At 36.8% G+C, this 24,002-nt stretch overlaps 1 protein-coding gene across 6 annotated transcripts in view; it reads left to right on the forward strand.

Moving 5' to 3' along the window:
• TSPAN12 (tetraspanin 12) overlaps nt 1-24,002 on the forward strand; it is a 61,427-nt gene that overhangs the window by 16,425 nt on the left and 21,000 nt on the right. For 5 of the 6 annotated variants that reach the window (XM_017655654.3, XM_017655656.3, XM_037023442.2 and 2 more), the window contains 2 exons: nt 19,257-19,331; nt 22,991-23,098. In XM_017655654.3, the coding sequence (XP_017511143.1) occupies nt 19,257-19,331; nt 22,991-23,098 (183 nt within the window). The remainder of the gene's footprint in view (nt 1-19,256; nt 19,332-22,990; nt 23,099-24,002) is intronic. The other variant, XM_017655659.3, reaches the window with a different exon arrangement.

Raw genomic sequence — 24,002 nt, forward strand, 5'->3', positions numbered from 1 at the left:
AAATTCTATGATTCCAAAATCTATGGTTAGGCTTTTAATTAAAAAATTAGCAAACTCTCTTTTGATAATAACAACTTGAGTCAATTAAAAGTACAGTTTACATGTGAACTTTTTACATACATATTTTCTGAAGCACTTTGAGTATATAAAATTTTGCATATTAGGGGCACCAGGTAGTGAGGCTGCTACCATGTAATTGCAGATGCATCAGATTCCTAAAAAATTCACCGAGTGTATTCCTTTCTTTGCAGTGGTTCTCAATGCTAGCTGCACATTAATTTCTTGTAGGGAACTTAAAAAATAGTTTAACAGTATGCTGGTATGCTAGATATCTGAGCATATTAAAAAAAACTCAATTGTAGCATTTGAACATTTCCGTGGGGTAAATACTCCCAGCATGTTTGATATCAGGCTACCAATGTGGTATCACTGAATGCAAGGCTGGGGAGAGATGAACACAAATTGGCTCTCAGGAGGCAACTCCTGCACACCCAGTGCTTGACTGGCTCCCATCCCAAGCCAATTAAAACAGAATCTTAGTGTGAAGCTGAACTAAAGCTTTGCACTTCACAGGAACAACCTGTGTTAATGTATTACTTGGCTTCTTGGAATATAACTCTTCAGATCCATGATTGGAAAACCTTAAATGCTGCAGAAAATAAACCACTCTGAGAAGGGGCCATTCCCATTGCCTTACTTGTCTCTACTTGGTATATAATGAGAGAGAGAATGGTTGGAAGGGTTTGGAATTTTATTTTGCAACTTAAGGTATTAGGACAGTAATTTAAGAAAACTTCTGCAGGATTTACTTTGTATGAACTTTAGAATTTAAGGATGGGTAAGGTATATTAAAGTTAAAAAAAGCCTCAGAATCCTATTTTAAAACCATAGTCTCACTGCTGTTCTTCCCCCTCCCCCCATTCTGTATGACTCTGGATGGTCCCTGGATTGTGGTATGGGGTGGGGTGAGATAGCACATTTCATGGAAGCTCAAAGACCTTTAAGAACACATTCTGAAAACCATTTATAAATTCCACTAGGTTGCTTGAATGTAAAGCAAGTTGACAAAGAACAAAGTAATTTGATCTCTCCCTGAGACAGAATGGATCATAGAAACCTGTGTGTGAAAAGCTAGTTTGTGAGGCAGGAAAGTGCTTTATGATGCAAAGGTGACCTGGAGGACTGAAGTTGTAAAGGCCACTAACTTGTACATCCATTCATGCTTCAAATACTTACTGATGATATAGGCATTACTAGTTTTTACCATTAGACCAGTGTGTATGATAGACAGATAATCCCACCACTGTCTGATGAGAGCTCTAAGAAGGCTTTCCTGGGTGCTCTGAAGCCAGAGAGAAGGTACCTCTCAACTGAGGGGTCAGCACCTCCTCTAGAAGGGTGAGGAGCATAGACTGACACAGCTGTGTCCCGTCCCTGCCTTTGCTTGTGGGGTGTACTCTTTTTCACAGTACATTGCTGTTGAGTGTGTCAATCTTGGCTGTTTTGTAACATTGACCGACTTTGGCAGTTCATTACCAGTTCCCATTGTGCTTCATCTTTTCCCATGAAAAGTTTCTCGACTCTACTCTGTCTGGATCCAGCACACCTTTTCCCTTGCTAGAGAATGATCTGTGGTCTCAACTCCCAACTCCCTGTCACTCATAAACAATGTGCATCTCATCTGCTTCTCAGGCAGTTTCTTCTCTGACTTCCTTTCTGCAGTATCCTCCTCTAAACAATTGCCAAGTCCTGTAAATACTGAATCCACAATCGCAGGAGCAGTGTCTTCTCTACTCTTACTTGGAGCACTCAGGTCCAGGCTCCCCTGACTTCTTGCTGAAGCAGCGCAGAGCCCCCAGAGTAAACTGCCTGTCTCTGTTATCTCCTAATTTTCCCAAATCTAATGTCTCAGTTTAATATGATGCAATGGTGATCACATTATTCCTCTGTTCCAAAAACTGGAAAGACTTCTGGTTGGGCAATGAAGTAGAGATGCCCTGATTTTGCATCGAATTCTTCTGCAATCAAGCCTTCATCTGCCATTTTTATCTTTCTCAACTACTTCATGTTCTCTGGTCAAACTGTATTTTCTGACCCTTGTACAAACTTCTCTTGCTCCAATCTTCTCTGCTTATTCTTGCTGTCCTTTGAGCTGGGACTTTCTTAATACTTTTGTTTCAATACTACCAGCCCATGAAGACTGGTCTTAAATCATAATAATGACAAAGATGATGATGAAGATCAAAATAGTTAGCATTCTCAGGTGCTTACAGATACTCTAGAGATTTATGTACATTTTTAAATAAGAAGAGTTTTACATGAACTGATCAATTTTGTCCTCTCTACAGTCCTAATGAGAGAGTACTATTATTATTCCCATAATGTAGGTGAGGAAATGAGGCAGGCTGGCCAAGTGATCTGCCTAAGTTTGCATAGCCAGTAAATGGAGAATCTGGTGTTCAGACCGTGGCAGTCCAGTTCCAACAATGTATTTATAACAACTTCCCTATTTCACTCTACAATCAAATTGCTGCCTTTACCTAAGTGCTATCAATGTATCTCACATTGTATAAAAGATTTTCCCTATCATGTTTTATTTTAAATCTGACAACAGTCATCTAAGATAATTATAAATGAGGCTCGGAGAGGTTCAGTAGTAGTATATATGCCCAGCATCATGTAGCAAAACGAGGAGGGCTTTGATTCAGACCTCAAGTGTTTCTGATTGCCAATCCTGTTGTCACTGGGCGTGCACCAAATGTCTCTAATAGATGTTTCTCACCCTTTGAAATCTAGCACATTTCCATTGTGTAAATTTCCTTTTTTTATAACCAACCCAATCTACTGGACAACAAACAACTTGTTAATATGAACCATTCACCTTTCCTACTGCTTTAATAAATGTTCCTAATATACAGGACATTAGAACAGTGTGAGTAGGGGAGGCCAGCGTATCACATGGAGGATAATGCCTGGAAGGCAGTGATGAGACATTTTAAAGGAAGAATCTGCCTCTTAGATGTTTAGACTGCAAAGCTAATGACTTGCTAAAGTGGGGGGAACTCAGGCAAAACATGACATGATGTTAGATCTTTGGCAAATATTTGCAAGGCAACTCTCATGGTTTCATCCTCTGTGACCTTTAGCTTTTCAGCCTAATTAAAACAAACTTTAGGTGGCTCCTTACTTTTATTTTGGATGTAAATATTTAAACAAGCCCAATGCATTCAAACCAACTTGCCCATTTCCTTGTATTCAAAGTATTGTTTCACTTTTAAGACCTAGCCAGATTAGCAGGAAGAATATTTTTTTTAGACAACTAGTATCTCTGAGAGCTGGCATATCTCTTAAATGATTACTAAAAAACAGCTAGCAACAGGGCTATGGTGCTCCTCCAGCAAAAGTCAAAATGCCATTATTCATCAGGCCGGCCAAGAAAAAATGAGACCCTCAAAACAGATCTTTATAACCAACTTGCCCTGCCATCTTACCCCCTCCAAGAAAATGCAACTCAGAGGCCACCATAGGAAACATTTCTGGTAACATTGGTTATGAATTTGACCCTTCTATTGAATTCTAGGTGCAAATTGTTAAAACACCATAATGTAAGTTTCCTGAATAAATTACAGGACATCCAATTAAATTTAGGTTTCAGAAAAACAACAAAATAATATTGCAGTGTAAGTATGTCCCATGCAATATTGAGGATATGTATCTACTAAACAGTTATTCATTGCTTATCTTAAACTCAAATTTAAAAGGGCATCCTGTAATCTTATTTGCTGAATCTGGCAACTCTGCTGTAACTAGATTTGTTCTTAATAAATGTGAAACTGTCCTAGAACAGAAACTTTTATGTATTTATATGAGGAGATTAAGAATAATTAAATTCTAATTATATTGGGAAAACAAGGCAAAAATGACTTGGAAAATAAACTTGAATATGCCATGTCGTTCAAAGTAATTTCAGCAGCAGAAATTCCTTCTCTCTTTAAAAGACAAATTGAAGCTAAATGGAAATTGCTTTTAGGCTGTAGATGGGTACGTCCCAAGGCTTTTAGCTGTAGACTAAATGAAATTCATTTGTTACTGCAATTCTACCTTACTATTAACATAGGCATTAGGAAAGCTGTGCCAGCTCAGGGGGAATGTAAACAGATTGAACAGACGTGTTTACAATATCGACAACAGCTGAATGTCACCATCAGGAGATGTCGTTTGTCAGAGTGTGATGCTAATAATATATGCTTGACTGCCAGCAAACCACATCTATTCAAGTGTTGGTCAGAAATGAAATTGGAGGCACCTTACGTGTTAAGCAATACCTTGTGTTTACCAGGAAAGGTTTTCTTTTTTTGTTCCAAAATTATTATTCCAGAGAATTTTCATATGGCTAGTGATTGTATGGAAGCACTTTTAAAGCTTTCTTAAAATAAGCAGTGATTGGACCAAATTTGAAAAGACTCTCTTAATGGAAATCAAGTAAATTGTTAATGACCATGGAGAAATGAGCCATTCACAGCTTTTTATTTGAAATCATAATGCAAAACTGGAATATCTTCAAAGAGTAATTTTCTGCAGTCTCTGTTTAAGGCTTTCTGTTAAGTAGTCATATGTTTTATATTTATATAGCTAGTCCTAAGCCATTAAGTTAAAATTAAACTAAAGTAAATATCTTTTTATTTTGTTTGTAATTTTGGTTGAGAACCTAGCATCTTTATTTCTAAATCAAGGTCCGTTCACCAACTGCATGTTTAGCATCTGTCCAGTGTTTTACCCTGTTTCTGCAGTAAATACTTATAGCAGCTTTAGATGGTCAGACTTATTTTACAGGTGAGGAAGAGTAGAATGCCCAAAGATACACAGCTGCTAGCTACTATCATTAGCATTCAAATACAGTCCATGCATGTTACTCCAGCACACTGCTATACATTTCATTAATACTGGCATTATTTCTGTAAGACAAATATGCTACATTTAAAATTCCATTGAACCTTTAAAAGTATAATCATTTGATATCCTTATTATAAAAATAACCCTAAAAATTATACCATAATTCTCTCTTATTTTGTCAAAGAAATTTAAACTGTTTCTTCTTTCCTTTCTCCTTTCTTCCCTTCCCATTCTCCTTTTCTTTCCTTTTTCCCTCCTTAAACATATATTAACTACCCAATCTGTGACAGACACTTAACATACAAACGTGGGCAGGGAGAGTACAAAAACAAATGACATAGCAAAACCCAGTATTCAATTTATAAGCAAATTATTATGGGAATTAGAATAGGGAGCGATTGAAGACTTCTGGCAGATTTTGCAGGAAAATCTTTATCTGAGCTGTGTATGGAAGTGTGGAAGTGTTTTCTGGTGGAGAAGGGAAGGGGCGTTAGAGCAGCACTAAGAATGTGTGCACAGACACGAGGGGTGAAGGAACACAGCAAGTTTAGGCAAAGCGGAAATTCGGTGTGGTTCTGGTGTCAGTGCAGAGTGAGACGTGCATGAAGTCATCCGGTTGTGAAGGTTGTTGTAGGAGAGAGTCTAACGTTATCTCTTGGGCTATGGAGAGCCCATGGAGGGCATTTCCAATGCTATAGAAATGCCCTTGGAAATGGCATGTGCTGTAGAAAAGCTTGTTTGCTGTGAATGCTGGTTACCAGTTCAGCACAAGCTACCTTGAGGCGAACTCAGCAATTGTGAAGTGCTTTTGCTTTCACATCTGCTTGTCAGTTTATTGACTTCCTCTGGCAAATGTAAAGCAGTAGACGTTCATATAAAATCATATAGCTATGTAGATGACTCAGTAAACAGTTTTTCCTTAATGTTTAGAGTTAAGCATTTTAAGCGTTGTTATGTCTTGTTTCCTGATATATATAGTTTTTAGGGCCAGAGGCACTGGGAAGCCCTGTCCATGGTTACACAAATCATCTTCAGAAACCATGGTTGGGGTCTGAACTAAGACTTTGGGGACTGGATGGGAGGTGGCTGAATTTCAGTAGACCTTGCTGAGATGAAATTATGGAGAAAGAATTACACCATAGTAATGTTTGTATTACTTGACATTAGGAAATGAGGTATTATTCAGTGTTATGCATTTTCATATGATAGAAACATGTCCCTTCAATACATGCACTATATTTTGGCATGTTAACTAGAATTCTTTAAAAGCTATAGTATTTAAATTTAGTTGTTAAACTCAAAAAGCTCTTCAGCAGAGGAAACTGAAGAAGATTTAAGCATTTCTGGACCTAGAGACTCCATTTGGACATCTTGTTTTTGTGTGCACGGAAGCTCAGGACACAGTTTTGTGACCTCTTCCATTTCCTAAGTGATGGCGTTTGACTGCCTCTAACTATGCCCCAGAAAAGCACATTAAGTAGATGTCTTTGAAAGTAAATGTTGTGTCCAAGACTGGGACCCAGGACAATTGTGTGATATTCATGCCCTTCGTGTTGGGTCTTGGTGACAGGGTTTTGATGCTCATTGGACTTCGGCTTAATTTCGGGTTTGAAGGATGAATGGTTCAAGTTTTTGTATTTCTGCCCTTTGCATACTTTAGGTATACTCTGGCATGGTAAGCATTTTAAGCGTTATGTCTTGTTTCGTTATATATACATTTGAGATAGCTTAGGTTAAATATAAGCCATGTAAATCTATATATATTGATTGGGTGAATGCCCTTTGTCTGTACAGAGTTCAAAGCCAGATTTTTCTCTGTCAGCACATGTTATAGAAAAGCTCGTTTGCTGTGAATGCTGGTTACCAGTTCAGCACAAGCTACCTTGAGGCGAACTCAGCAATTATGAAGTGCTTTTGCTTTCACATCTGCTTGTCAGTTTATTGACTTCCTCTGGCAAATGTAAAGCAGTAAACATTCATATAAAATCATATAGCTATGTAGATGACTCAGGAAACAGTTTTTCCTAAATGTTCAGAGTTAAAACAAAGGGGCAAATGACACATATAAAAGATGAGCGTACTAAGTCCTTTAAACGGAGGAGGAAAGTTGTTGTCAGGTAAGCTTTTTAGAAAAATGATGCTTCATACTTACTTTATTTGTAGTGTCTAATGAAATTGATGACTAAATAACAGTTTATGAATTAAGGTTGTTTCATGAAATTTCATAAATTTAAAAAGCTTCCTTTTTCAGAATTGTGATTCATATATGTTTCTCTTTTTTCAGATAAAGGGTGATAACAGGCCCTTATTATGTGCTCAGATAAAGATAAATGTACTTACATGACAGAAATAGTAATTTAAATTTTATTTAGAATGTGCAAACCCAATAGTTGTCTCACTTAGTATTCCTGTAAAGCAGTACATTTGATTATTCTAAAATAAGTGGTTATCCTTGAATTTCCTTTAGGTTACCATTTTTCAGTTTTAAAACTGTAAAATTTGTAAACTAAATTTCCTCACAGTGATCACAACTATGAAAACATTTCTGAAACACTGTCTTTAAGAAGATTGGCATTTTATTAGATGATCTTTGCCAATGTAAGAGTGTTTCTAATTGCATAAACATATGCATTTTTCAGTATCTCTTCTAGGAAACACACATTAAAAATATTTCAAAATTTCCAGTTCTGTGCAGGGTTTGCATAGCTGAATTGAAGGCATGGACTGATAACTGTTAGTGAGACCATAAGAGGTTTGCCTTTTAGAATTAAAGGATTTTAATTCTAACAGTTTTCCCTTTGTGTTATTAAAGATACTTTAAAAGAACTCTAAGGAACAATAGCCTTGCTCTACTGAGAACATTGTATAAAGGGACATGAAGACGTGTTGGACCTGAGATCTAATGGTAGAGGACAAAGTGTGGGTGGTTGGTAAATGTTGGGCAGAGGTAAACTGTGGTTTATGGAGGGGCCCTTTCTCCCAGAGCACAGTACTTTTGAGGAACTGAAAAGCTAGTGGAGAGATAAGACTTGGATGCTCACCGTGTGTTTGGAGAAGGGCATGTATAGGTCACATGGCAAATGTGTGCCACCTACGTGGGAGCTAGGGCTGTGTTGAGCTAGGGCCCAAATATTGGGAGTCATGAATGGCATGCATACATACTCTGCGTTTGAAGTTTTGCGAGCCTGAGAATGATGTGATCAGATCCATCTTTTGCTACATCATCCAGGTAGCAGTGTCTGTTCTTGTTTGCTTCCAGACCTTTTTGCTCATTTACCTGGGAAAGAAGAGCAGGCTGGTCTTGCCACTCTGGGCTGAGGGGGTTTCACATTTATAGAAGTTTTTTTAATGATAGAAGAGAGGATTGAAGGCATACATTTTTCCTTCAGCAATCTGCCTTTGCTGATGAAGGAATAAAGGTATTCAGGTAGGGAAGTCTAGTTAATGATTTAGAATTTTGTCTAGATGTATATTTTAAACAGAATTTTACTAATCTGTATGTGTTTAGTTCAGGTTTCATAGCAAAAATAGTTATCGAGTTGAATAGGCACCAGGAAACTGGTTGCTGGGCTAAGGTGCCCTTAGAGAGACTAGCCAGGTTCAAGGACTCTTGTGGAAAAGTTAGAACAGTAGTCCTTTGGAATGCTGCAGCAATTTTCCAGCCTCAGGGAAATAAAGTTCCATAAACAATTTACTAGTACCAGAGGATTGTTGTAGAACTGCTTGACTCATTTGAGACCAAGCTTTTCAAGCATGTTAGAAGCATTTACTTACAGATGATGGGCATGCTCCCCTCACATCATCATCAATCTGTTCCTAAAAGCAGGCCTTCAGTGTCTCCACTTTTCAACACTGGTATAGCTCAAATACTCGTTGTAACAAAAGTGAATATCTTTCCATCAATCTGTAACTCAACGCTATTTAATTCAAACTGTTCCTTCTATCAGTTAGACTGAATCTTAGGATGTTTATGCAACTTTGGTAAGAATTTAATGACTTTATCATTATTTACACGTGGTCTTCTTTCCCCGAACATTAAGCATGACTGTGAATTGGGTTATGTTCATATACTTTCTTCTTTTAAGGAAGAAAATATATTTTTTGGTTTAGGAAGAAAGTGTTTTTGCTTGAACAGATTTATCAAAAAAAAAAAAGAAGAACAAAAAAGAATCAACTTCTCCACTTTCATTAGATATGTGGGTGTATGGATTTGAAAAATTTGAAGGAAACATTTTTCTTTAATACTCTTTTAACAAATAGGGTTTGCAGTTATTCTGGGGAATATGTGAAAATAAGTTAATGTGCATAGCTTGTCTGAAAATAAAGGGAAAATAATTAAAAGACTGTGATTTAGAAGAAGATATTTTCACGCAAAGTTATAGAAAAGTATAAATTCTCTTTTTGCTTAAAAAATCATCTTTAACAATTTCCAATTTCCTAAACTGCTGTCTTGCAAAGGATGCTGTCATAAAGTGCCTATGATAATGAACTCATTCCACTTTTGTGTTTGGGAGGGATCTGGCCACATTTGGTTGGGTCTGAGAGGCATGATCTGGATCAGCCATTGAGTCTGTTGTTCTTTTGACCTTGTTGGGTAGGAAATTTCTAAGGTTCCTTCCTATTTGCTCTAATGCCCAGTTTCTGGTGATGGGGACCCCTGTCTTGAATTCTGAGGGATGGTCCCATAATATGTAGTGGTATCCTCTTCAGAGACCAGTAACACCCTTTAACTCTCTCCAGACAGGGCTGAGCATGCAGTCTTTAGTTGACCTAGCTTACAAAGCAACAGAAACTATACGTGGTGACTTGTCTACATGTCCAGCTACTTTATTGCCTTACCTTTAATGCTTTAACTCTCATGACATAGGTCTCTGACCCTGGGAACTCATAGCCCTTGACTAAGTCCCTTGATCTTGGCATAACACATTTTTCTGTCTAATAGTTTGAACAATGTATAAAACAAACACCTACTAATTTGAATGTCACCAACATCTTTTTTAAAGGAATCAACTCAGTGATTACTGGGGTAAATAAAATTGAAAAGGGGAATGAATTAAGATCCATTATTAGAAATAGTCCTCTATATTTCCTCAAGCATAAGAATGCACAAAGGGCCACAACATGCCTATACTTTCTTATCTTAGCTTGAGTTTCTGCAGGGGCTCAGGCATGGCAAGACTTTGTTTCTTCAAAAACTGGTTTCTAGTTCTAGCTTTTTCCTAAATTAGGCTGACCTCATTCCATGTATGATTCTTAAAAGAAAAAATATTTAATATTGCCTTTTCTTTGAAAGAACTATAGAGAAACATAGAACATGGTGAATAATTGGCCTTTAGAAAGTACCAGGCTTGTGTCTACTATGACATCATTTTGAGGGAAGGCTGAACCAGATGCTTTGTGTGGGTGAGTGTTTTAAGCAGCAGGCCTTCTTGGACTGTTAGAAGTTCAGTCCCAGTGGATTCTTAACAGAACGTCGGTTGTTCCATTATCTTGTACAAATATTTGGCACTGGAATTCTCTTATTTACTAACTATAAGTAATATTATATTTTTAAACCTCCAATCACTGGGGAAGGAAAAATAAACAACTGACATAGAGATACTTAGCACTGAAAGCTTGCAGAGTTTAGTATTTGACAGGGTAGAGACTGGAGTTTATCATTTATCATTTAGTGAATGCAGGCCTTTAATCACACTTTTTGTTTATTAAAAGTGTCGGTTATGTAGCATGTAGATAGGAGTCAAAAGGCACTGTGACTTTAGAACATTAAGATGTCCAGTAGGGTATGTTATATTTTGAAATAGTTTTTATTTGGAGGGAGGTGAGCTTCAGGTTGTATTAATTATCCAGAATAACCAAAGCTGACTTTTCTCATTTCAAATTGTGTAAAATGTTGCTTATGAAAAATCAGTCTCAGTTTTTAGTTATAAATTAAGAGATTAGCAGATTTGTGTTTATAATTTTTACTTTTCCCTCAGTGAAATACATTCTTACTGAGGGATTCTATGATACTTGGCTGACTATCTGCTTGCTTACACAGAACAGCTTATGTAAAAGTGCTCAAGAAAACATTACAATTTATTTTAATGTAAAAATTATTTTCCAGTTGGCATTTATATAGAAAAGTAGTTTAGAAAATAACTTCCTGGTAGGTTGTGATAGGTTGGATACAAGGTTTTTTGTTTCCTTTAAATAGTGTATATCTCAGAGTCCTCTCTATAAAGCTGGATACAATGAGGATAAGTTTTATGTGAATAGGATTTACTTCCTATAAAAACGCTCTTTGTAATCAAAAGTTATTTTTTACCTATATCTCTCAACTGTTTATAAACTTTAATGCTTTCCAAAATGTAAACACTCAGTAAATTGATTGGCTTTGTTAGGATAGCTCTATCTTTATCAGACTGATAAAAAAGTTAAAAATGAAAATTGAAAAATAAATCTATTTTCCCAAAAGCAAAAATTATTTGATATTTTATACGAAAGCAAGTACTGCTTTTTATAAATTGTGTTAATATACATTAACAGTAAAGATGAAAACAAAATAAACCACTTGTTTATTAGCACTTTTATAAAAGTTCTATTTAATGAACTGTTCAATGCTCAGTGTCTACATGGCATCAGATTTCATTATAAAAATTGTATTGGTTTCATTATAAAAACTGGTTTGCCCACTGTTAGGTGGTAGAAGTAGAATCTGAATCCAGGGTGTGAGGTCTAAAACCTGTTCTCTGAGGAATTTAGTGCCTCTCAATCACAGATGAATGTGCCTAGCTCCATGTTCTTTTTCAAAAAAGCAGAGATAATGATGTTTTTGTAATATTTATTGAGTGGTAAATTATATAATGTATGTATATCTCTGGCAAAATAAATGACTTGTTCATGCCCATGTGGGTGTATGCACTCATACATTTGCATATACACATATATAAAAGTATGCTTGTTTTTTACATACTCTCTATATACTTGTAATTTTGTATACACACAACATTTGATTATATATACAAACATATATATCTCTTGAGCAAATAAACCAAATCAAGGCCTTCCTTCTGGAATGAAATTGCCCATAATATAGAGTTCTGGGCTTTAAAATTTTGTGACTGAAATTGTTCTGGAAAATAATCTAATTCACTGATATGAGCAGTTTTAATGAACAATATTGCAGGAGAGTTCCAAATTGCCAAATAGGGTCTAGTGAAAGAGACCTCTCAGTGGGGTCTATAAACCCTTGTAAGTACACACTTTTGCATTTTGTTATAGCATCACTATTTTGAGCTCCTGAAGGTACATTAAGCAGAAGGATGACACCATCTGAGCATAATTTCCAGTTGCTACTGACCCTCTTCCATCTCAATTACCATGAAGTATAACTGGGCTACTTTTAATTTTCACCCCTTTTGAATAACTTTTTTTATGTAAACATACCTAAGTTGCTTCTTCTTTGAACCCTTTTCTCTTTGGTGTAAAGGCTTCAGGGGAGGCTACTGTTTGTTTTCATTGTGTTTTTACTTTTATCAGAGAGCTTCATACACCTATTTACAGAGCAAATTTAATTCTTAAATGCTTATTATGAAAAATACTAGTCCTCCAGGCTGACAACTTTCCATTCCTAAAAGGCAGCTGCTTTCAATTTTATTTCAGCATATTCCCTTGGAATTTACTTCCACATCTCTAAATCTCATATTTATGTAACTTTTCTCATTCTTTTAGATTTTAGTTTTAAGCACTATTCGTTGATTTCTTATGGAAGATGAGAAAGCAGCACCCTTTCCTGCCCTCATGCCTCCCCTGATTCCCACCCCCATGTATAGTTCCTGTCACACCTCAACTTCGACATACCATAATTTAGGTTTGATCAGTGTTTACCTGATTATGACTATGTAAATGTGCTTCACAGCTGGGCCACAGAAAGTACAAGGTTTAGTTTTTCTTTCTGGAATAATACTTTGTTTTTCTTGGAATTAATAATTCTCTTTGTTTTCTATGCATTTCAGTCTAATTCAACACTAAACTCCCTCTGCTCTAAATGTTCTCTGTATACATTCAAATATTTCATGATTTCTACCAATGATATTTTTTTAGAGGAAATCTTTCAGAACATTCGAGACCTGTTCCAGTGTAGGCCTGCTGAAGCTGTTGCTGTCATGGGATATCCCTTTACTACCAGTCTGAGATTTCCTTTTCCTCTATTGTTTTGGGGTCTTTGTTTTCTGAATTCCAAGTCATTGTCCTTCTCTGTTTAGTCTTTCATTTCAGGAAGCACATCTAGTAATTTCCAGAAAAAAACATACAGAGCAGACACAATTTTTAAAAGACTGTATGTGTAAAAATGCCTTTATATACCTCTACATGTTAATTTTGCTGGCTATAGAATTATAGGTTGGACATCATTTTTTCCTCAGAATTTTGAAGACATACCTCTGTTGCTCCCTAGCTTCCAGTATTCTACTGAGAAATTCAGTGCTATTTGGTTTTATTGGAGTTTTGAACCATTGTGGGAAAGGTGTGTAAACTTGAACTTTAGTTTTCTGTTTCCAGGACTGTACTTTATCCTCTACTCTGCCTAGTGTCCCCAGACCTGAGATTCTGTTTCACTGTCTCCACAGAAGAAATCCCCCCAGCTTTTCTGTTGGTGGGGGTGGGTAGTCCCCCAGCTACGTATATGGGGAGGGGGACCTGAGGAGTCTAACCTCTTCCTAAACAGGTTTTCAACAAGGCATCCTCTTTTCAGCCCCTACCTTCATCCACTTCCAGAGGCATCCAGGGCTGCCAGCGCCTGAGCATTTGGGGCCACTGTAGTGTGAATCAGGCTGTCCCTGACTCTCCGTGCTACTGGCTGAGCATTCAGCTGTTGGGCGACTGCTGAGGTATTTGCTCTCTTCTATCTTCTCTGCACATTCCAAACTCTACTTGCTGTCATCTCCTTTTCCTTTATCTCTGGGTTTGTGCTTTAAAAAAAAAAATCCCCTTATTGTTGTTTTAGGGAAGTTTCAGGAGAGAAAAGGGGTAGAGCATGTGTTTAATCTGCTTTCTTCAGGGGAAATCCTGGGGAGGAGAGTGTCAAAGAACTAGATCACTTTTAGAACTAAATGTTTCTTTAAGAAAGGACTTCCTTGAGATTTATACTGTTTTGTCTGTACACAGATAATGCAATGAAACAACTTTCAGTGGGGGAACTAAATCCCCTTTGTTTCTATTGGGGGATACATTTACCTACATATCACCAAGGGCTTACATAGGAAGGTGAGATGTCATGCCCTTCCCTTCCTCTTCAGATAAATCTAGCGGACAAAGGGACTAGTAACATATGCCACTCTTGCCATTTTGTGACAAACTTAGCTTAAAATAACAGACCATTTATTTCAGTATTTTTGGAAAAAGAAGCCAGGTTCCCTACCTGCCCATGTCCTTCCTGTTCTAGTTTCCTAATAAAGATGTTTTGAAAAAATACCAACTATATTCTTACCGCACGGCGATTTTACTAAAGATTTTACCAGATAGCCTGTGGGATTAGATGTCTTTTAGTGGGAGTGATTCTGGTAGTTTTAGGAGGAGATGAATAGTTTTAGTCGCCATCATCCTACAATCATGGTTACGTCTATTCAAAGAATACACGTTGAGTACCTGCTCTGTGCCGGGTAGTGTGATAACTGGCCATAATGGTACCTCTTGTCCTTATTGAGTTTATGTTCCAAGAGAGACTATGTATGGTTAATAATGACTACCATTTAAGGATTGCTTCCTATATGACAGCACTTTATCTGTTTGAATCCTTAACGCAGCACTGCAAGGGGGTTTTAACATTCTCATTTTACAACTGAGGAAATGGAGGCCTTTTAATTTGCCCAGGGTCATCCAACTGGTGGGTAAAGGCGCCAGAATCTGGAGCCAGGTCTATTTTATTTCAAAGTCACTGCTCTTTCCATTTGTATAATTGTTAGAAAAGAGTCCAAAAAGCAATTTCACATTCATCATGTTTTATCTAACCCGATGAGGGCACTCATTTTTTAATTGAGAGATAATTAATTATTCTCAACTTGAGAAATTTGGTGGAAAAAGTATCACTAATTAATTGCATCATTTTTGAGTGACATGTCTTATTATGAGCTTGCCTTGCTTGATGCAAGCTTTTTATGAACAATGTTTAGGGATGAAACTTATTCTTATAACACAAATTTTAGTTTAATTACATTAGAGGAATTTAGCTATTTTAAGGAACTCAATATTGCATAATTTTTAAAACAAAATAGTTTGTCATACAAATAATTGCATTCCAATTTCCTTGTATAAACACACACTTTCCCATTCTTCCTTTGTCTAAAATGTTTAGTTGTTAGCAGGGCAGGAATGATGGGGAGAGTCTGCACATTGTTCCTTTCCTTTAGCTATGTAAATTGTCTAAATGTTTAAGGACACACTGGATTATCTTGGAATCATCCACAAAACAAAAATGACAGCAGTAAAACAGAAAGACAATATTTAAAATATAAATGGGTAAGCAGAAGTCAAAAGGAATCAAATGTTAACAAAAAAACAGGGTTCACCTTAGAGAATCTCAACATAATTTGAAATTGGTCTTTTTAGTTGGGAAACTGATCATTACCACAAACGTTCCTTGGGTACTTGCTGTGTGCCAGGGACTGCCCAGTCACTGAGGATAAAATAATGTTTAAGAACAAGAGGCCTACCAGCCAGAACCAGTGAGCTAGCAGTTCCGTGAGCCCTGTGACTCACGGGTGAGGTAGTCAACTGGTTTGAACACGAAGCCTCTGAGGCCTGATGTACAGCAGACGGAGAAACACAGAAAGAAGGAGAAAAATAATGGGACAAAGAATGAGAAGAAATACTGGAAAAATGATAATGAAGAAACTGGCACTTAGCAGGCCTCAAAGGCTATGTATGGGAAGAAAGGGCACGTCAATATTGGATTGTATTTCACAAACTAGTTCAGAAAAGTATTATGTAATTCTTGACAAACTTAAAACTTTCCAAACCACTGTCACGTGTGTCCAACCAACCTTGATGATAACAGTGAAGAAAGCTTTATCTTTTATCTTCATTATACAGATGAACAAACTGAAGCCAGGGCTGTTTAATGATTTGCCAAAGATCACAGTGTGTTTCAGAGCTGGGCTTGAACGTCAGTCTTCTGACTCCAAATTCAGAGCCCTTTCCACCATTCCAGGACAGCACAAGGAGAAGACAGGAATGAGTGGCTCTGCAGACTAGACCGATACAGGCCATCTCATCAAACCATGTGCATTAGGAAAGTAAGAGGCATGAGAGACACATGCTGACACCCTGAGGGGAGATATACACACGTTCCCAGTCACACTGGGGACAACAGACGGTTTTGTACTGGAATATGACATACATGTACACTTCAAACCATAACAAAGTTCTGTGGGAGCTATTGCTTGATTCTTTGCTTGTTTTGTTCTATGGATTAACACCATGTTCTATAGACGCCTAACTCAGATCCAGCCCTTACGCTGAATAATGGCGAAATGGTTCCCTGTGTGATAATCAGTGTGAGAATAAATTTAGCTAGACTCAGAGCTTACTGGAAAAGAAAATGCAAGGGTAAATGGGGTTGATCTATTTATGTTGGTTTAAGGATGGATTTGATATTTGAAGATTTCCTTGGAATTAGAAGACTGGATGTGTGAGGCTAATGCAATGATAACAAAGCAGAGCCACTGACTGTGAAGAGGCAGCAGCGTTTGTAAAAACAAATATTTTATTTGAATTTAATTCTAGGTTTGATTTGTTCCAAGAAAGTTTTATACTGTTGATGAAACTTGTATTTTAAATCTTAAGGTCAAATAAATCTGTGTTCCTGAGTATAAGTGGAATAAAGACACCATTGTTTTGTATGGGAGAACTTGCACCAATGAGAACACTAGAAATCTAAAAGAGTTGATCATTTTAGTTTTCCCAGAGTTAAAAGAGTGTCCAACTCATGTGGACCCCCTCCTTCCCATGCTTGGTAATCTCAGTGTTCAGTTTGTAATGAGAGACAGTTTTTTATACATATAATATATATGCTTTATGTATGCATTCCTGGGGATACTTAAGTTACAGTAAAGCTGGCTCATTGTAAAGCTCACTTTAAGAAGTCAAAGGTGGTGCAGGCCTCTAGTTATTGTAGTGTTGTTTGGCTCCATAGGCCTGGCAGAGTTACTCAGGCATTACACGTATTACATGCACCTGAGCATGGCCCTTGGCCCTGTGCTGGGAGCCTTTCTGTGGTGCAGCACAGACATCATAAACCGGTCAGTGACTATAAGAGGCAAAAACAAGGGATATGACTCCAGTGGAGTTCAAAAGGATATAAAATCAATCCAGAAATCTGCATGGTTATCCCCAAGGCAAAGTTAGGATATCTCCTGCTCTCTTTCTAGCAACAGCGTGCATAATTCTCGTCCGTGTCCGTGTTTTATCTTAGCAGTATCTTGCCTTTCAGAGCTGCCTTGGCTTTTGTTATAATTACACATCAATTTTGAAAAGAATTTAGGTCAGCGATCTGAGAAAACAAGAGTATCCCATAGTATAGTTTTACTCTGGAGTCTTAATCTCCCCTAGGATTTTATCTTATCAAATATAAGAACACTGATCTTGTGTATAATTATTGAACAGTTTATCTCTTTGTAATGTAAGGTGCAAATATAGTATTGTTTATGTCTAGCGATCTCTTGAGTAAAGTATTATGAGAGAGTTTGGAGAAAGCCTGACTTGGAATACTGTGTTGACAAAATTTCTTCTAATAATCATTTCAAGGCTAAAGTCTTCAAAGGAAGGCAACTTTTGGAAATGAGATCTGAGGAGATTGAAGCTGACCAGAAGAACTACATATACTGAAAATAAAACTGCTTGTAAAATGGCATCTCCTTAATGGGATGTAGGATCCCAAAAGGGGACCTTTTTTCTTTGGAACCAATTATTTTTAAGCCACAGTATTGTCTAAGAGATTATGCAGCTATATAGTCTTTATTTTTTTTATATGAGAGCAAATAGCAGTGATTTATATTTTTAAATCATAGGGGACACACATGGAAGTAGTAGAAAATCAACTCAATTTTCTATGTTTTATACTTACCTCTCCTTTTTTTGGCAAAAATTATGAGCAAAGAAATTCAACATTCAAATCCTGATGGCTCACAGTCCTTAATAAATTCATTTTTCCCTCCCATTTCCCTGGTAGCATCCTAGTTCTGCAATCTTTAATTTAGTTGCCCTGATCACACCCTTGCTTTCCAACAGGTCATTTTGCACAAAACAGCCAGAATTCAGTTTTTATTATGCACATCAGATCATAGCCCTGCTAATGGATTTCAGTTAATCCTAAAATAAAATCCAAAATCCTTTCTGTGGTCCACAAAGATCTGACTCTTTGTACCTGCCATCTGCTCACACTCTCTGTGTGCCATCCCACCCCACTCTGTGCTTCAGTTACCACTGAGTTCTTAACTAACTAGCTCACCCTGAAAGATGACCTTGCACTTCGTATTTCCTCCTACTGAGTGGCTCTTCCACAAGTCTTATCAGCATGGCCTTCTCCTTGTCATTACTGACTCATCTAAAATATCACCAAAGCCTTTTCTGGTCAACCAGTCCAAGGCAGCTCCCAGTCTCTTACTATCATATTGCTCAGTTTTGTTTTCATTTATTCTTTTACGGGATATACATTTATTGAGCACCTACTTTGTGATGAGCAATGCAATGAAGTCCCTGCCCTTAATGGAGCTGTCATTTCAGTGAAAGGGAATAATCAATAAACATCACTATCCTGTACCCCCAGCCTGACTAGCACTATAAAGGGAGTGAAAGATTCAGGAGAGCAGTGGTGGTGTCTTGTTTATGCTGGAATTAGTGCAGGGAGCTTTCAGAGAGCCTATTCTTTCTCACACTGTTGCTATCTACTTCCGTACAGTTGCCTCCACAGCTGGGGAGGTCCCAATACAGCCCACGGCACAGGGCCCCAATGGCCTAAGCCCTCCAAAATTGACTATGCACATTCTTGAGCAAGTCACATTGTCCACTTGTTGCATTAATTTTCTCATTTGTGAAAGAGGTAGTCCTATTCATTGCACAAGGTTCTTGAGTGAGTTAATGATGAAAGTACATGGTAAACAGGGCACTATTGCATGGCCCACTGAGGTGAGTATTGGATGTTGTACACAGATGTCTCTAAATGTGCTGAAATTATCCCCAGCTGCTCCCAAGGGAGCTTCTTAAATATGTGCCTCTGTTTTTCTGTCCATCAGATAAACAGCAGTGAATAATATTTAGTTTGTCTCTGATGAACATATTTTACTTTGATTTTATCTTAACAGCATTAATTTTCTGTTCTTCTACAGTACTTTGGGAGTTTACTTGTCATTTTCTGTGTAGAACTGGCTTGTGGTGTTTGGACATATGAGCAGGAAATTATGGTGAGTCAAAATGGGATATAAACACAATCTGAAATAATATCCAGTTTGGCCTTTTAAATCAGATACTTTGGAGTAGCTTAGGACACAATTATTAATCTGAGTATTTATACTCTATAATAACAATGAGTAGTCCCTTTACTTCTGAAAAATAACTCTTTCTTTTCTGTGTCTAAAGCATGGTTCCAAACCATAGTTTGTAATACTACATTTGGTGTACTTTATCTCTTTAATTCCACAGCTTGCTTAAATCTGGATATAATGGACTAAAAATAACATATGTTTGAAAATAAGTTTACCAACTTCTGAATGATAAGAGGAAAGATTTGAGTTTGTGACAGGATTGAGTAATCTTGAAGATCTGCATGAAAGATCTATAGAATATTCACCACAGCTGTATGCTGATGTCTAGGAAGCATGCATCTTTTTGCAGCAAGATGAACCACCTTCCACTTTAAGAAGTGTATTTGAAGAGTTGCGGTGTGTTTACCTCAGTTGTCTACAAATGCTTTCACAGTTTGAGAGTTGGCTATGTGAAAACTGCTCTTCAGCATTTTTTTTTTCCTCTCATTTTGTCATGGAATAAATTTTATACCTATGTTCGAATGAATATAGATCACAGCTTCTCAGTCTTTAGATTTTACCAGTCATGTCTGGCTGACCACTTGTTCTTCACCTGGCTCACACTGGGCATTATTACTTAATGTTTTCTCACTTTACTGATGAAAATTGGTGTATTTATCACTTTTGAGGTCAAGCAACTTTGCATGTTTGTGATTGCTGATGGTTTACATGGTGGCAGACCAGATTTTTTGCACTGTAAGCATCATAGAGTAATTCTGTTTCAGGAGAAAGATGTTTTCCCCCATGTTGTCCTTGGACTGTCTACAACTGGAGTCATCCAGGAAGATCCTTAAAAACGCACATTATAGGGCTCTAGGCCAGATATGCTAAATCAGAATGGTGAGAAAGGCAGAGGAAGAAGGGGTAGGGACTGGGCATTTGCATTTGAGCAAGTTCACCAGGTGAGAGTTCAACATTTTAAAATCTAAAGGCTCTTAAGAAGAGAGGGAGGTTATTCTGTATTTGTTTCGGATATGCATTTTGGCAGTTGTGTAATAAAACTGAAGTTGTTTCTGGTACTGACGCCATTATTAAAGATTCAGTGGTGAACCTGCTACTGTAGTAAAACTGTTCAGAATCCTCAGTGGTAATTACAGACTAGTGGGTACTCTGCATGCTCCAGTTTGCACGTGAATGGGGCTTTGGCACTGCCACACATCTGAACCCCTTGAAAACACTCAGTGTATGACAACTCTCAGTCAGGAAAGAGAATTTATGACAATTTTTTCTCTATTGAAAATAGAAAAATCAGGGCATGTTTCATATAAAGTTAATTAAGAACTTTCTTCAAAACTAAATCTCCCTTAAAATAGGGTTGCTCCTGTGGTCTTTGAAAATCACGTGATTACTTCATCCCTAGAAACTTTGTTCATATTTAGGGAGTAAAAAAGTAGTTGGTTCCAGGGACTCACTTTCTGGGTCTTATTGGTAAAGAAATGGTCTCTTTTAATTTTTTTTCTGTTTTCAAAAAATACATCCATGTGTCTTCTTGACATTCAGGCAATGGATAGTAAATCATATAATTAATTCTTTATCCCCTCACCTCAGCCTTTGATTGTGTTCTTTGATAAGTAAAAGGTCTTTAGAAATGAGTTTACTTTCTGTGGATTTTTAAATGGTTTGATGGTGTTTATGTCATGCTAAAATTTGATAAATCTAACTTACAACAAGTTCAGAAAGAATTTAAGGGTTTTGAAAGGAAATGGTTTGATTGTAATATAATTCTGAGAATTGAATTGAAAGGAATTTGTAGTTGTTCAGAGAACTTTCTTATATCTTGTTAAGGGGTAATCTGCAAATATCTTCTTAGTAACAGTGGCATTAAATGGGTGCACAGTGCGATTTCCATTGAGGGCATATATAACTGCTTGTGTATATCTCCCCTATTCAGTCACCAGGATAGAGCAAGGGATGTTTAAAAGTGAAATGTGGAAAGTAATCCTTTAGAAAAAAGTTTGTCAGAATTTTTTATTGCTTTTGCACTAATAGCAGTGTAAATGAAAACTGCCATTAAGTTTATTAGCTGCCAAATTTTGCAGAACCCAACCTTTGCATAGAATGGGCTTTGTGCTCTTAACAGTTCCATGAAAGAAGCCAGTAAATGAGTTTTCCTTCATTGCTAAATCACAGTATTTAGTGCCAGAATCTCAATGATCTCTGTTTTTTGCCACATTTGGTCTCAGATCAATTGTGGCCACAAGGGGGAAACAATTTACATTTATTTTGGAAAATAAAAGAAAAAGTAAGGCTAATTCTAATAACCAAATCAAGAGATTTGACATCAGTCTGTCACCCCATTATTTCTGTTGTTTATATAGTCATCTATTCATTATTCCTTTTCTAGAAAAAAATATGTCAATAATATTGTTTCAGATTATATATTCCTAGAGAATTTATTTCAATTTATTTTATGCTCAAAAGGATACAAGATAATAATGATACAGTGAGTAACTTGAACTTTAGTTAGTTCCCTGAACTTGGTTGGACATGAAGTATACCCAATTGGCCCATTATTTGGAGAACTAAGTTATGTGCCCAAGTGTTGAGGTGTTTTTTTTTGTATTATAAATTTCCAAGTCATAAAAAGAAGTTAGCAAAGGAAAAAACATGAAGACTTTTCTGTGGTCAGGAATTTTTAAACTACTTTATTGATATTAATATTTTAAAAAATAAGACTTTAAAATAACCTAAATCTTGAGTGGTGTCAAGCTTGCTTGACTAAGCCCAGTCTGTATTACTCCACATATCAGTCTGTCTGGTTTCCCAATTCCATAATCTAAACGTAATAGCACTTGTTGATGGGACTGTATGCCTCCGTTTCTCCTATGGCACTACAGATAAAACACAGCATGACACGCTGACTAGATTTCTGGCCAACTATGTGTTGTGTATCTGAAGTTCTGTCGTGATTCAACACTGTTAAGAGTCATGATGCTGGTGACATGAGAATAAAAGCACAAAAAATGCTTTGAGAACTATTTTTTCCAAAATTCTAGCATGCCTCCAAACTCCAATTTTGAAAAGGTGTTGACAAACTTATTTCAGAGTGAGGTCCGCATGAGCTGAACTCTTGCCCTTCTTAATTCTTCTTTTATTGCAGGGCTACAATTTGCAGTCATTTCAAAGAACAGCTTCATAGCATATGAAGTCAAATCAAAGGGCATTTCTCTGCAGAGATGATTTGTTTGAGGAGCTTTTCAGGTGGATCTGTAGGATGGATAGTAAACTACTTGTTTTTTGATTTTCTTGAGCATGATATTGACATTAAATGATTTTGCATTCTTTGCTAAATGCTAAGTACCTCCTCCTTTAGTACAAAAATCTGCACATAGAGATGGTTCAGTAAGTATTAGGAAGGCTTAGCTTAATTTAGGCCCTAAATATAAATTTAAAACAGTATTTGTCAATTGCAATGCATTCCAAGTATGTGTATGTTTGAGTTTGCAAGTGATCATGTTTGTGAATATGTGAATGTCTGTGTGTTTGAATGTGTGTGTTTATCTGTTACAGTTGTTGATATTTTGTTTTTTTATCTCCAGGTTCCAGTACAGTGGTCAGACATGGTCACTTTGAAAGCTAGAATGACAAATTATGGCTTACCTAGATACCGTTGGCTTACTCATGCTTGGAATTTTTTTCAGAGAGAGGTAAGTGCTACAGTTTCTGAGGTAGAGGGTGTGGAATAAATGGCACACTTCCAAAACAAATGTTCCAAACATTGGTTTTGGTCATTTACTCTGTGCTAAAAAAGTGGATCTTATGATTTAGTTACCACCAGTGTAATTCTTTATTGAGGAATACCTTAGTTACTCCATGCCCTGGTTTTCTTCCCAAGTATGCCGTTTCCCTTTCATTTCACATGGTTCACATATATTTTAGAATTTCTTCAAAGTCTTTTTTACTGAAACTGTGGTGTTTTCCTTATATGAGAGTTCCCTAATAAATATCCAATTTCACTTTGAAGAGATCATTTTTCATGTTTTTAGTACTGTATTTCAATCATCATTTAAAAATTTTAAATAATCGTTCTCATTTGAGAATAAGAGCCAGTAAATAATTAAAAGCATGAACTTTCTAGTCAGAAAGACCTTGGTTCAAATCTGGCTCCACTGCTTCCTATTACATGAGTTTCTATAATTTACTTAACTTTTGTAAGCCTCAGTCTTTTCACTTGAAACATAGTGATAATAAGTACTTAGCTCTTCAGGGTGTTGAGAAGAGTAAGTGAGAAGGTTAAGATAAATTTCATTTATTTAGTTTATCTTTGACAATAACATTACAGAGTTTAAGTATTTTAGCTTTGCTGTCCTAAATTCCATAGAGCACTACATTCAATCTTCTCTAACAGAGTCTATATTTAGGTGTTTAAAATCTGGTGAATTGAAATTAACCATTGTTATTGTTTCCAACCAAGCTTTTCTCCCAAGCAGTTTCCTTGTGATTGGAGTGATGTTTCCAGAATATTCCCAAGGGTTCCTATTTCTTTAATTTCATTCAATGCTGGGCCATAAGGTATTTGAGAATCAGTGTCTTAAATGCCAGCTACCCAGC

This window comes from Manis javanica, chromosome 6 (genome assembly GCF_040802235.1).
Source record: "Manis javanica isolate MJ-LG chromosome 6, MJ_LKY, whole genome shotgun sequence".
NCBI lineage: Eukaryota > Metazoa > Chordata > Mammalia > Pholidota > Manidae > Manis > Manis javanica.